At 42.5% G+C, this 15374-nt stretch overlaps 1 protein-coding gene across 1 annotated transcript in view; it reads right to left on the bottom strand.

The window, feature by feature from the left end:
- Nucleotides 1-2557: 2557 nt before the first annotated feature.
- Nucleotides 2558-15374, bottom strand: part of LOC119373804 (E3 ubiquitin-protein ligase MARCHF6) — a 78829-nt gene continuing 66012 nt past the window's right edge. The window contains exons 19-22 of the mRNA XM_037643862.1: nucleotides 14256-14345; nucleotides 10473-10605; nucleotides 4592-4727; nucleotides 2558-4203 (exon numbers count right to left, since the gene is read on the bottom strand). Of these exons, the coding sequence (XP_037499790.1) occupies nucleotides 4113-4203; nucleotides 4592-4727; nucleotides 10473-10605; nucleotides 14256-14345 (450 nt within the window). The 3' untranslated portion in view covers nucleotides 2558-4112. The remainder of the gene's footprint in view (nucleotides 4204-4591; nucleotides 4728-10472; nucleotides 10606-14255; nucleotides 14346-15374) is intronic.

Here is a 15374-nt window from a genome sequence, read left to right as displayed (position 1 = left end):
AAACAAAGGAAGCTGATCAAAGCGAACTGCGAGTACAATGCAAAATAAGTTTTAGTTATTCCCGCGCGCTGCAACTCGCAAGTACAAGCGAGCATCATACGACACCGAGTTCGAGGCAAGCCCTCCGACATCCGTTCTCTAGAGCGTAAATGCGTTAAAATCGGGTATATACGTATGCCACAGCGATAAACTACCTACATACACGATCAATTTACTTAGCTATGCATCCTACGATCAGTGGTAGAAAACTCGGTTCATCAGGGGCGAATGGCTCCGGCGATTTTCGCCTTTTCAGTTGTATTCTCCCTTAATTCATCTCTCGCTCCCTGTGCATTGGAGTGTTTTATTACGCATCTTCAAATGGTCTCTTGATGGTCGTCTTCCGTTTATATGTACTGCAAATGGGGATACGTGCGTGTCCACTTTCGCGGGGTACAACCAAAGGCAAAACCGTGGCCTCCGAGATAGCTACGGCAACCGCGGAGGACACGGGCGAAACAAACCTGAAGGGGGTCACAATTCTGCGATTTACTTGTATGACGCACGTGGTGTTAGCTAGTTAGAACCAGTAATCTGAGCCTTCAAAACGTACATACGTCCGCGATGCTGTGTTGTGACGACCAACTCGTCGCGGTGTGCGTATCACGCGTCTCCAGTCTGCCTCTAGCTGCTCACTTCGTGTTACACGACAAGCACCGCGGTCAGAGCCTCTGCTGAGCTTCATAGTCAAGGTTACCACGGTTTTGCATCAGGGCAACGCAAAACAACAGCAGAGCCACACAATCATGCTCCGGCTGTGGAGAACGCGGGTACTTCGCTTACCCAACACGCTCGCAACGGCCCGTATCCAGCGCTCTCGCCTTTCTTCTTCGTACGACAACTATGTAAATCGGTAAAACTGAACGTTGTTATTCCGTCTTTTACGTCCGTGGCAATTCACAACGCAACAGTGCGTCTTTTGCGGAGTTTCTTCGTAGCGTGCGGAGGGGTCTCGTCTGCTGCTGTTTTCGCCGTCGTTCTGGCGAGTGATCCAGCAAGCACTTTACGACGGTACGGTGGCGCGTCTGACTAGCGGAGAGCAATTCACAGCTCTCGTTCTGAGTGCTAAATGCGCAAACACACGCGATATTAAGCTCAATCGTTGTTTCGCACTCGCTAGTTGCACCTGGTCCCATAGCAAACTGTGCGAGAGAGTCGGCAGAGAACATCTGAGTCGGTCTATGCACTACTCAATACTTCTCCGACAGGTGGCGCCACACATCTCGGAAACTAGTCTGACTGGTCTGACGTCTATATGCGCACACGCATCGGGGAATGCCGGACGAGTCGTCCGCTCTTCCGCCACAGTCTTTGTGTTCCGCGTCATCGTTTAGAAACGCTTCATGCGAGATAGCCGTAATCTATTCCGCGCTTTGCTGTTATCAGCGGCGCTCATCACGAGATGTAAAAGTGGCGGTTGGCACGTATACGTAGTTAAGCGGGGTTCGCGGCAGGTACTGAATGTATTTGCGAGAGCCTGGGCGCGCACTAAAATGCCTAATAATTGTACTGGGAGGCATTAAAGCTATTTCGGACGTGGCTGTGCATGAATTTGTTTTTTCGGACTGCCCGATTTTTCGGACGATTTCGCGGTCCCTAGGGAGTCCGAAAAATCGGCAGTTGACTGTATTTACAACCACTCAGAGGCGATTACCACAGCACTATGGAAGCCTCCATTACAAAGGCGCGTAGAAGGACACGCTTGGGCGCGTTAACATGTTCTGCGAACGTATCGCTGGCGCTGCTTCTAAAGTTAAGTTTTCCCATGCTGAAACTGATGCAGGCTTGAAAATTCTTGCTTGCGGGGTCGTTTCGGCGCAGTTCGGCGCAATTTTTTCAATTTTTATGCTTTCGGAGCAGCTTGGCGCAGGAAAACGGAATCGTATCAAAAATGCGCAATATGCGCAGCTGTCTCACCCCTGGGTAAGCCTATGTTAAGTCCCTAGATTTCTTGAAAAATCTAGGGACCTAGGCTTATGTGGAGAGCACGCTTTACAGTGTCTGCGGGACTCGCAAAACACAGGGCGCCATGATTTTTTGGGGACTCCCGGGCGAGCGCTGTTTCGCTTTCTTGCCCAGTGGTGTTTGGCAACACATGCCACATGTGAATAGAATCAAGTGCTCCAATGCAACGTTTAGGATGAGCAGAGTGCTAGCACACATAGCGAAATAGTATTAAATGTCAATTATCCACGTGAAAGAAATAAAGTGGAGAAATTCTGAGCATTTGCAACATTTGGAACACAGGAACAGTAGAACACAGCACATCCAAAGATGAAAAATGTTAGTTTTCAGGCACTACCTGACGGACACCACGAGATGGACGGTATATATTAAATGACTGTATATATACTCTTTAATACGCACACCACTGCAAATTGTTTTCCACATGAGAACTACATCAAACATTAACACTCTTATAGAAATCCCAAAAGTAGTAATTTGATTTCATAAATATGACAGTCTGCACGAGCATCACAATGGCCAAGGGTATAAATCAATGAGTCAGACACGCAAATTTGTTTTCGAAAATAATTTCACCTTTCAGCTTTTATTGACCTAAATATGCCACCTGAACTTCACCACCTTAATGACTCTAAGACAACCAAAGAGATGTTTCTCCACAGATGGGAAAGCAAGCCCTTACATTCAAGGTACACTGTTTCAAGCCAGTCACATCAGACATGAAAGTTCAGCTAACAAAGCTATAATGTACACAACTTTCCCTTTTTTTACATTTTGTATTGAATACAATGCAATTTCATGTCTGATCATAAAGCAAAATCAATCAGTCTTTTCAACATAATATACAATGTGCAGTCATAACTGCAGCTCCTATGCAACCTATACAAAAGAAAACAACACAGAGCTCACCATTGTACAGTTTTGAAACAGATCAAGGAGCAGAATACAAATCCATTTCAAAATTTGCGATAAAAACTGCAACTCTCACTAACTTCTGAGCAAACAAGCTTTGGTCTGTACAAAGCTTCCATGATTAGTATTTGGAATGTGGGGTCTACAACGAAAGGTACAAGATCACCAGAAAGCTCTACACAGAGGACATACAGCTATGTTCATTCAAAGCAGGCCCAGTTCTTATGGTTACAATGGAAATTTCAACACCAATGTGGAAAGTTAAGCTACAAAAGCAAAAAAAAAAAATGGTGCCAACTTGCCCCCATGCCAACAATAAAAATTAAAAATATCTGCCAAGTGCTTTATCACACATCACTCAAAGATTACATGCAAGTGATTTAAAATATATTCCAGAGCTGCAAAATTGCCACACACATTACTTAAGCATACCAGGATGCCAAAAAGAATATTTTTCACACTTAATCATAGATGCAGCTGAGAAAAGGAAAAAGCACCTCTGGCATCCCACCTATTCTCGTACAACAGGAGAACATGCAACAGCTTGAATGAACACTTTCTGCCCTGTACATAGTACTCCACTTTACTCAAAAACAGCAGCATCACCTTTGGTTGCAAGCACCTGTGAAAAACACTTGCACACAAAGTTTGCACTTGCCAACCTGATCTTTTCCTCACCTCCACAGTGACACCTATGCGGCAAGAACTTCTCCCAGCAATGTGGTCTGAACCAGCAGTTCTCAGAGGGCACTTACAGAGCTGGTACCATCTAGATTATCATGACTGGCAGTACGGCTGGTGACCCTTGTTCGATCATGGGCAATCACATCAGTTTGAAGCGCGCATCTTTCTCTGCAATCAACAGGCCAGCCATGTGTTGACAATGTGCCAACCTTTCATGGTCAGACATCATAACCATGAACTTGCTCAAGTAACCCTTAGGGTGCCTTAACGTTTGTAGTATATCACTGCTCTCGCGAAGCAGCCTTCCATCACTGGTTCAGCCAGTGCCATTGGAGAAGCCAGCCCAGCCTTTAAAATGTCGACTATACAACACGAGAAATGCAGTTCTGACAGACAGAGCAGCTTTTGGTAGCGCCAAGAAGCCAGGATCCATCCAGCTTGGGCACACACGCACTACCACATCAGGCAAGTCCAGTGCGTGGGACATTTATGTACACATGGGCCAGCAGGTCCTAAGAGGAAGCTGTCAGCTGAGATGTGGTTGCAAAGCTCGACGCAGGCCTCCTGTGCTCATAGTTGACTAGCCGCCGGCCTACAAGGTACCTGTGTATCCAGAACACCACACACATAAGTACAGCCACAACTAATTCACAGCCACTGCCTTGGCCGAACAGAAAACCTTGTAGGGTAAAGCTTGAACGAAACAGAATTGCTGACCGCCTTCACCTATATATGTATAATAAAAGTAATGCTTGACATAATTGGGGGAAGTTTAAGAACATCAACAGAGGCATAGTTTATTTCTTGTGTAGTAGAATTAAACTGCGACAACTTAACCTGTGGTGAACTGACTATAACAATAAACAAAAAAGAAATGAACAAGATAGCAATTTACACCCCATAAGTTAACGTTTTATTACGCTTTTAAATTTTCACAATATGCTGCACAAGCGAACTACTGCACAAGTGCTTTGTTATCATTGTTACTTACTTATCATTCTTGATGTGCTCATATAGTCGACAGAACTGGCGCACTTGAAACACCATGAATGCCATAAAGGCACAAAGTGCCAGCAGAGAAGGGTAGATCCGTCGCAGAACCAAATTTTGTGTCTCCATGCTGCTGCCTACAAAACAGAGAACGTTCGCTTCAATTTGACAGTATACACCTGTACTTATATACACCTGAAAGTAGGTGTATATAAGTGCAAACTCAATAACCAACTATAGACTCAATAACCAACCACAGACAATTAACACAAAGTAATAACCTGAATTTTGAGCTACTACCTATTTAAAGGAGTACTGACATGAATTTTAAAATTTTTCGGGTTGTTGCTCTAAATGAAAGCACGGGTGTCGAGAACCCTAAAAAGAGTGTCTTGGTGCCTGGGGACGCATTGCATATATTTTTAATACCGCTTCTTTCAACCAGCAGTTTCGGTTTCTGTTTCGAGAGGGCGGCTTCATAGTGACGTGTCAAGTCTGCCCGTGACGTCACGGGCAGACTGCAACCCACGAAATATGCACCTGCTGTCCTTTGCTGTCAGTCGAACGTGGTTCATGATGAGTGAACTGTCGTCCAGTGCCTCCGACAGCGATTTCTGTGATTTAGGCTGCATGCAGAACCCAGACTTCGCAAACCAAGTGAGCTCACTTGAAACGTCATAGGGCTCTCCATGCGGTGAAGCTGCCTTGCAGATGCTGGGAGATGAAAACTTTAAAATCAAACTTAAATATTTATACGTGTTTTCCGGATGCAGTGTGGGGAGAGCGTTAACACTACATGCCAAGGAAACCAAAAACGTCCGTTTTGCTGCAGTTCAAAATCGTGTCAGTACTCCTTTAATTACAAAACTTTTAATGGAGAAGTTGCAGAGCGCAAAGAGAGACAGCCAATAATTTTTTTTTTTAATAAAGCACAAGTACACAGTCAAAGGTTAAATTTTTCCGACCTCAAAGTGAGAGATCTCACGGAACTGCCCTGTGACAAGACAGTCTAAAGTGACGTTTGGTTTAGGTATGCAATATGACTTTTAAAAGCAATAGCTTCATGGAACAGCAATAAAGGATGATATGAATTAGAAATGTAACTTTGCTTCACTGCCCGATCCCTAGTACTGTTTATTAAAAGTTTGTCTTTCATAAAAAAATCACCCCTAACTGTTCAGATTGTCACAAACACCAACACACACTCTATAAAAAGAAAAAGGAGGAATACGGTGAGATAAAAGAAATTTTAAAGATTGGCATATGGTTAATTTGTAGTTTTCACTCCCATATTAAGATTAAATTTCTAATAGGGGTGTGCGAATATTCGAAAGTTAATATTTTTCGAATAGTATTTGCTATTCGATTCAATTCGCACTGGCATTTTACTATTCGAACTATTCGAACATCCCAAAAACAAATACAGTCAACGTCCGATTGAAAGTGACCCCTTCAAATTTTCAATATGCTTCACCTCATTACACAATCGTATCGTGGCAAAGCTGCCTTTCAAGTTCCGTTACGGTCGAATTTGCCAAGACAGTCAACGTCTGATTGGAAGTGGTCCATAGATTTTCAATATGCTTCTCCTCACCACACCCCGGTATTGCGGCAAAGCTGCCTTTCAAGCTCTGCTACGGTCGCAAATGTTTTAACTCAAGAAAACGCTGGTTCCAACATGGAGATGAAAGATGTGGCAGAGGTGGGGGCCCAATTAAGGCTGTTTTGGACCTGAAATTTGCGCAGGAAGTCCGAAAAATCGGAAGCCGAAGCTTTTTAGCATCGAAAATTTCAGATGTTCTTATATATTGACGTCTACGAGGCAGATTTGAAACTCCGGACTTGAAGGGAGCACACCCTTATCCGCCACATCAGTTGGGCTTCCACAGAAGTTGAAAGAGGAGGAGAGGCTGAGGAAATGGCATCTTTGCCTATCCCGTGCAAAGTGTTGTCGGCAACACTTTGGTTGCACCAAATCATGCACATAAATACAATTCGGCCTCTACATTGCCTCATCGTTGATAAGACAACTATGAAACACCACCCCGCCAGTGCTTCATCAACCTAGCGAAAAGAAACACTTTCACGTTGCTATCTCGTAAGAATATGCTTAGGAATCCTCTCTCACTTTTTTTTTTCTGCAATTTCGCTTCGAAGTATTCGAAAAATATTCTAGAAATATTAGAAAAATATTCAATTCGATTCGCACTCACACTTCAATATTCGAATTCGCTTTGCACCCAAAATTTTGCTATTCGCACAGCTCTAATTTCTAACATTCCAAAACTGCACAGTTGAATATGAGGTTATTTAGCATGTACATTCCACCTTTACTGAAATACAACCAGCACATATAGGTATCAAATCTTCGATCTCACGCTTAGTAGCAGAAAGTCAGGGCCACTGTGCCAACTCAGCGGATGCTCTTAAGTTTTGCCATGACAGGAAGAACAGCTTAGTTGAATGTGATGAACATGCATTTAACCTTTTATACTCCATAAAAGGTCAACTGTAATACTATATTTCCATGTAGTGTTGCGAGATTACTTTACAGGTTGAAAAATGCTGGATAGACTTCTTGCTTTGAACAAATGACTCAGCAGAGTTTTTATTTGAAACAAATGGGGGTCTACCCAGCTCTGAATATGTACCAATATTTTTCAGGTACGCAGCACATTTTTTTAATATGCACTTCAAGTCAATGATTCACCATCCTTTTAAGAGCCTTTCTTACACATCTTGCTGCTGGCCAGATGCTCCTGAAAGATCCTTGCCATGTTGTGATAAGCAAAATATAGGGGTGCAAAAGTAGTGAATTTTTCTCATTTAATTGAATATGAATAAAAATATGAAAAAAAGGGGGGGATTCAAATATTGATTCAAATATAGACTATTTTCACACTTTTTAAAAAAGATCAAATGCAACCCTTGCACAGAGTCCATCCAGTGTAAGAAGAAATTAAGCTTATGTACACTGACCATTCACAATTTAGACGTCTGAACAACTAAGGAGCTTCTAAATGATAAACTGCTTTGAATTGTCTGGGGCAATGTAGCAATGACAATAATGAAAGATGTTACCAGATGTATCTGTAGTATCATGTTTACTGAATGAAAGAAGTGTGCTACTGCAGCGCTACACGTTTTAAGAGATGAAAACATGGTGAGACTGGTAAAGTAATGAATTGCAACCAATTTGTTTATAGGATATACATACAGTATACATAAAAGCAAGCCATTCTTATTAAAGCCTTTAGCAGTCAAAATTATGATATATTTTAATATACAGCATGTACAGACATCGACAGCTTCGCGGCAGCACCCCATATATAAAAAAAGAGAATACAGGCAACTGAAATTTTCTACTCTTCACAATGCGTTGCTTGATCCTTCAGACTGCCCCTGCATAACTATGTGTTATTTGAACATCGGTAGTAGTTAGATTATACAATACATTACCAGCGCCTCCTTGAACACCAAACTACTGAAGCCTAAAATCAAATGGCCTTCAAACATACCCCATACCTTAGAGAAACCTAGCAGCTTAATTCACTTCTTTATGCTTAAAGGAGTGGCGACACAAAAATTCGGACACAATTTGGCTGTTGCATCACACTAATGGGTCCATATAGGCACCATCTGTACAATATCAGCCACAAATACAGCCTAAAAAGTATTTTAATTTAGTTTAGAAGTTCGTGAAAGTGCCGAATCGAATATAGAAGCAAAAAGCGATGATGTCATCGAGCGAGGCCTTTTTGTAAAGAACGTATGTCACGAGTTCTGGCCAGGTTATTGGAGGTGTGTACGAGACGGACAACGCTGATGGCGACACCTGATGATGCATAGTATAACCAGAGACCTACAAAATAACACTGCAGCGACTGACCCGCTTACTGACTCTGTGTAAAGCATTGGCAGTGAGATAATTAGCAACTCACAGTATTCTCATTGCTTTTTTTTTTGCGATAAGAACAGCAATGCTACGGAGACAACAGAAAAAAAATTATTGTAGTTGGACAAAATGCCACAAGATGTCGCTACCGGCTCTGTGGCTGCTGCAGCAGTCAACAGCTCCGGTAACCAGGTATCTGCAAACGTCTACAGACAAACTAAAGCCCTCCCCTGCCGGGATCGTATTGCGTAGTGGAAAGATAAATGCTTCAGCGTTCCGACGTGCATATGTGGGATTGGTATGCCTTGAGAACGCTGCGTTGCCCAATATAAATACGAGTCACTAAAGCGTACATCATGTCACTTGCATGTTACACGTAAACACTGTTACAGAGCGCCAATGTTGTGATTTCACTGCTTCCTTCGTCACTTCTCAACCTGCTACTTTACAAATGATCGAAGTGAAAATGTTTCAGCACGTCTAGTGCTGTGGCTGCTCCAAGCCTCACGGAAAATGTTGGCTCAGTTGGACGACAACGACAAGAACAAAATCGCAGCCACCAGCGAGATTCGCGTAGTGAATCGAGCTTTTCTGACTGATTTTTACACTCCTCCCAGCTCTTTCGTACATCACCGCACTAGATAAGCAACATTGTTTGACGATTGAGGAAACAAGCACTTGCAACGCTCAACACAGCAGTGTGCCTTGATGCCTGCACGCGGGGGCGCGCGCATCGAGGCACTCTACAGCAGATGAAACAGCAGCGCTGACAACATGGCAGAAGCTGGCCAGTGACGTCACTAGCTCTCGCGGTCACCTGATAGTATTTGTTTACGAGTAGGCCGACTACGTCACGGAGCCACCGAGCGCTCTTCGAAATCGAAACTGCCTCCGGTCGTAACATACGAGCATATAATTTAAACATTCGTCTCGCACTGTGGCAAATTAGTTTCGTTGCCACTATTAACGATTCGGTAGCCACTTATTAAGAGCAAAAAACAGAGGTTCACAAATTTTCTGTCACCACTCCTTTAACATATCGAACATTATTAAAAGGATGAAAAGACCTACAACAGGGAATGTCGCTGGAGCCAACGTTTCGACAACAGGGCTTATCTTCATCAAGGCAAAGACAAGTACCCTAGTCGAAACGTTGGCTCCAGTGACATTCCCTGTCCAACAATTTTTCATCACTTCAAGCCTTCACAGTCTCCTAAACTTCTGTCTTGTTTGGATTGTTAAGAGTGTATACGACAGTGTGCTGCACCCCCTCACATCTTCCTCCGTAAATGGAACTCCTGTTAACTCCGGTCCCTTGAGGTTCCGTTTAGGATTCTACTGTACTTAAGACTAATGAAGCCCAAAATGCTCGTCCCAGAATTCAACTAGTACAACGCCCTAGCCGAGACAGACAGAATTTTTAGGAGAGGGGTACATAGGTAAGTTAATTGGGGAAAAATAGTCCCCGAGAAGATGGCAGTCTCACTGGAAAAGTTTTCCGCATAGCTCTTTGATGGCACCGATTAAGCCTTCCTATAATGTGTATAAATAGTAGTAGAGTTGCAGCCTGGGTTACTGTTCCTGCAAACTAGTTCTTCACAAGTACTACAGCTTTTGCTTACTGAACTTAATGTGCCTGTAAACCGCAAGATGGCTTCACTGAAAAATGGCTCTGCTTCTGCTCTACTTATCTTCACATCACCTGCCATGCGCTACCTGGTGCCAATTACTGCTACCTTTCATATTTCTCCACATTTCACTTTACTTTGGTTTCTTTCCAGAGTTAATATCTCAAAGTGAAACCATCACATAGAAATAAATGGATACTATACGAAGCTTCCTGCTACAGCACAATGCTGCCCCAAGAAAGGAAAGTGCACAGCTCTCATGTTAACATCAAAAAGGTGCAACCTAGCAAAGTAAAGAGTAGTAGCGCATGTGAAGCACACTGTCCTTGATAGCAGAATAACCGGCGAGGCCAACTGACCAAATGCGGGCACCAAGCTGGTGGCCAGTAGGTATGGTACAGCCAGAGCAAGGCCCAGCACCACCACCACAGGAACAACCAGATCCATAACTACCAGGCGCAGGTTCAACTGTCGCACACCATCCTGGTACATCTGCACAATGGAACACACATTGTCCAACTAAGTGTACTACATTTAGACACACTACTTCCTTTGTAAGACAACTATTCAAGAAACCTGATTGTTGACCATGTACTGACTTGGCATCAATCAATTTGCCAAACCCTTTTGTGAAACCCCGTCCCAAAATATGACGATTCATTTTTCTACTTTTCTTCCACTTTGAACGCTGGACAATTTGAAGTAATTTGGCACACCTCACTAGTCGATCTAAGCAAAAATCACTGTATTCAGTTCAGGGCTTCTCACAAGTTTCGGGTCATATAACAACAGTAACAATGCTAATCTTGGTAATGAACCAGAATCTGTTTTGGTAATGAACCAGAAACTTTTTTTTTCAGCAGATTTTTATTAAACTTTCACAGCTTATGTATTTTTATACTTATTGCAAATACTTATTGCATATTTCGGAGCAAGATCTTCTGAACCATGAGAGTTACAAAGCAAATCAACATACTATCACAATATAATCTGCAATGAGTATTATGTGCAATGAAACAAAAATTGATGGTATAAACCCACTTGAACAAAAGTTATGGCATGATGAACATTTCTGAGGGAGCTGGTGTCAAGCTGGGATTTTGCTCACGAAAGTTCAACATGCCATAACTTCTGTTTAAATGAGCTTAGAGTACGCATTCTTGTTTTACTGCATGCAGTTTTCATTCCAGATTATTGCAATATGCTGACTTGCTTTGCAACTCCCACAGTTTAAAAAGAAGTCGTCTTGCTCCTAACAAACCAGAAAAATTGTACCAGAAAAATAATTGCATATTTGAAATCAGGACAAAAATATACATAAGCTGTGTAAGTTAAAAAAAAATGCGCTACAACATAGAAATATGTTTCTAAAGCAAGGTCCCTCCATAAATGAGGGCCAGAAACAAAGAGCTGAAGAATACCAGGTGTTTCAATAATGATCCAGTGTACTTAAAGACAATGCAGCAGGTATTTTTTACAACATATTATAGCACTGCCAAATATAATATGGGGGAAAATGATTCATTTGCAAGTTTATTATTAAAATAACTAATCATAATTCCATAATTACTACTTTATTACATATGCTGCAAAACTAAAGCCAGCTAATATTCAGGCGCATGCATACGGCAAGAATTACTTTTAAAGCGGCCCCGAAACACACTTCTAAGTAATCATAAAATGATCTCGCTATAGGATTACACTCAAACCTCGATATAACGAACACGGATATAACGAATTATCGGTTATAACGAAGTAAATGAAGAATAGTCTTGTCATAGCTACAGTGCTACAAATAAATGTTTATAACGAATTTCTGTATATAACAATGTTATTTTTGTGGCAAATGTGACTTCGTTATAATGAGGTTCGAGTTTTCGAATCCTTCCAAGTACAAGCAGAGTTACAGGTAGTTCTCACATGCGCCAAGCACCTTTTTCTCCCCTTTCATCCCCACGAACACACTGGCAGCTACATAGGCATGGTATCCTGAAAGAGTTCCTTTCAGCAACACTGCAATTTATGTTAAGATTTCAGGAGACAGACACCAGGCGCATCATCGTCTACAGACAGCTACGTTTCTGGCCCACCATCTTAGTACAAGACGCACAGTGCCAAACCGCCGTGATCTGTAGATGGCCAAACATGTCCGGGACTGGTCTCTTGAGATATTGCAAAAGTGGCTGTGCCACCTAAAGGGATGGCAAGGGGGAAAAGCCTTGCCTAAAGTCATGTGCGTCATGTGCAGCCATGGGAGTTTTCCCTTGCTTTTTTTTTCTTTGAAGGTTCTGGCAGCTACTTCTAGTTCTGGCACGTGTGACCCAGTAGCTTGGGGTTACTCGGGCTACCTCGCGTTATCACATGCTTGGAGATGCATCACCCACACAGACCAATGAGAGCACGCAGTTGTCAGCTATGACAGGATGGTGTGAGGGCTTTCTGCAGCCCATAGCAGCACTCTGTGGTGGCCACGGCACCTAGACTATGCAACGGACTGTGGACATAGTATGTATTTGAAAAAGCGTGCACGTAGTATGCCAGGTGCCGTCTCACGAGTTTAGGCGAAAATGAAACATCTAGCAGACAAATGTCAATTGTGACCAGAAGAGCAAATTTAAAATACTTTTTTTAGCCTTTTCGACATCATAAATGTACATTTTTCATTTCAAACAGGAAGCACGCTAAACGATACTCACATAAACGCAAACACTTCTTTAATAAATTAAATGGTTTCAAAACAAGTAATTGATTTCCTATAAAATCAGTGCTGCATCATGCTCAACAATTGGAACACCATTTTGCAAGCAACACTGTTAAACGAAACTGAAACTGTGCATAAGTGGTAATGTTGTTGATGTCCTTTGTTGATGTCCATATTCAAAACACAATCCAATTTGATCCGGTATGTGGTCGCGCACTTCCTTGTGTGGGTGCCATTCTATGTCTTGTGTTCATTGCTCTTTATGTGCGTGACTCTCTGCATGCATGCAATATGGAAGGCACTACTAGAAAACGCCCTCATAATGTCTTGTATTTAAATGCCAAGATGAAAGTTCTTGTAGACGTGAAGCATGCTTCACATATTCAAGTCACTTGAAGATAAAGACAATAGCCGAAGACGGCTATTGTGAAAAGGCATGGCATCCCAAAGTGCACTCATCTGAGGATTCTGAATGATCATGGCAAGATTGAGAAGGCATACAACAGTGGTACTTTCACCCCTGATAGGAAAAGGACGAGTAGAGCCAACCACAAGGACCTCGAGAAAGCACTTTTGATGTGGTTCAAGCACGCCCAAAGCTCCAACCTTCCAGCGATCGGGCGTACTTTGGAGGAGAAAGCTAGATATCGCATTCCGGATGGGAATTGAGGACTTGAAATTCAGCAACGGCTGGTTAAGCCGCTTCAAGAAGCTCCACAGCCTTGTTTTCCGCAACACAGCATTTGAAAATGTTCCGGTAGATAGAAATGTTGACACTCACTGACAGCAGCTGACACAAAGATATCTTTACAAATTATGAGCTCTGCAACATCTTCAATGTGAATGAAATGGCGTTTTTTTAAGCTTCTTGCCAAAAAGTCTCTCAGCTTAAAAGGTAAGAAGCACACAGGAGGAAAGCACAGCAAGGACCACATCACTGTTCTGGTGGCAGCCAACATGGATGGGTCCGAAAAGTTTGAAGCTTTTTGTTATCAGGAAAGGAAAGAGAACACAAGCTTTTAATATGTTCAGACAGTGTTTCAGTGCCCTTGAAGCATCAAATCTGAGTAAATACATATTCACCAAGAATTATTAGACCAAGCAGTGGGAAACACTAACTGTCGAATATACTACACCATAAGGCTGCCACAAAATTTCTTAATATTTGAAGAGGACTGTTGGAAGCATTTCTTTTGAATAAACAATGTTTGCGCAACACTTAAAGAATATGTGCTCATTAGAGGATTAAGAATATTAGATCCCCATCATTAGGCTAATGACGTGTCCAGATGATGGTTCACATACTTTTACTTACTGCTGGTCTCATCCAAGATTCAGAAATTTAGGAGCATCACAACTTCTTTGAAATAAATATTCGTGTTACTCAAAATATAATGCTTTAAAAAGGTTAATAAATACCCTTCAATAATGAAAACCTTACCTCATCAATGACTCGCTTAAGCCACCAGTTAGGGCCCATGAGCGTTACAGCACAAATTATCTTCGTATGCAACACACCAAGTGCCCAATCCTGCAAAAGACGGGCAAAGCACATACACCATGCTGAGGTTCACAGATTCACTCTTGAATATGTTCCAAGGTAGGCTTCACAATAGAAATGAAACTATTTAATATAGAATAATTTAGCACTTTGTTCACAGTATCAGCTACCACTGTTAATCCAGAGTCTTGGACAATCATTAAGTCAGTGTATACAACTCAAATGTGTAATCATGCCTATGAGGCAACAAGCAGACAATGGCAACAGTAAATCATTTTGGAGTTTTATATAAACTTTGTGGGAACCACGCACACCGGCTAACTAGAGATAGCGTCACGTGCTGCGCAGTGGCAGTGCGCGTGGCCCATCTGCACGTTTCAAAAGAGGCAGCCTGCGCCCTGCCCAGGGGAGAGGTTCCTTGGCTGCCATGAAGAATAGACACTGCCACCGGCGCTGGCCGATTGCTGCTGCCCAAGATCATAGTCGTCACCTCGATGCCCCGTGTTCCGGGGCGACCCTGCCACATGAGTCGTAGTTTCAAATATATTGTTGTATGTTGTGATTTGAAGCCTTTCATCCTTGCTTTAATTACGGATGGGACGCAGCAAGCCCAATACCCAAAACTTCTTGACAGACAACTATACATCGTTACAGAAGTGTTATGTACTACATTAACACGACTGTAGGTTGACCTATTTTATATAAATTTGGAAATCCAAAGTTGGGGGGTCGACTTAAAATAAAACCAAAACTAGTCCCCAGTCACAGCAGGACAAACAAGAAATGAGGGGCACTGTGGCGTGGTTGCAACATTACGTTTGCTTTCCAGTCACGCGTATGCTCTGAGGAAAAAAGAAAAGCTTTTTTTTTTTATCTTTTACCGAGGCGCTGTTTGTCATCAGGAGTGCCACTGCTGATAGGGAGAGTGGCTCTTCCGTCAACGATCGACACTCCCATAAGAGCCACTGTTCCAATCACCAGCAACACTCCTGACGGCAAACAGCAGCTCAGCAGCAATTTGTTCAGGGGACACCGATAGTTGATGGAAAAGCTTCTCTT

The sequence above is a fragment of the Rhipicephalus sanguineus genome, chromosome 1 (assembly GCF_013339695.2).
Source record: "Rhipicephalus sanguineus isolate Rsan-2018 chromosome 1, BIME_Rsan_1.4, whole genome shotgun sequence".
Lineage (NCBI taxonomy): Eukaryota > Metazoa > Arthropoda > Arachnida > Ixodida > Ixodidae > Rhipicephalus > Rhipicephalus sanguineus.
The sequence above is the reverse complement of the archived record's forward strand: the minus strand, read 5'-3'. Positions and strand labels throughout refer to the sequence as shown.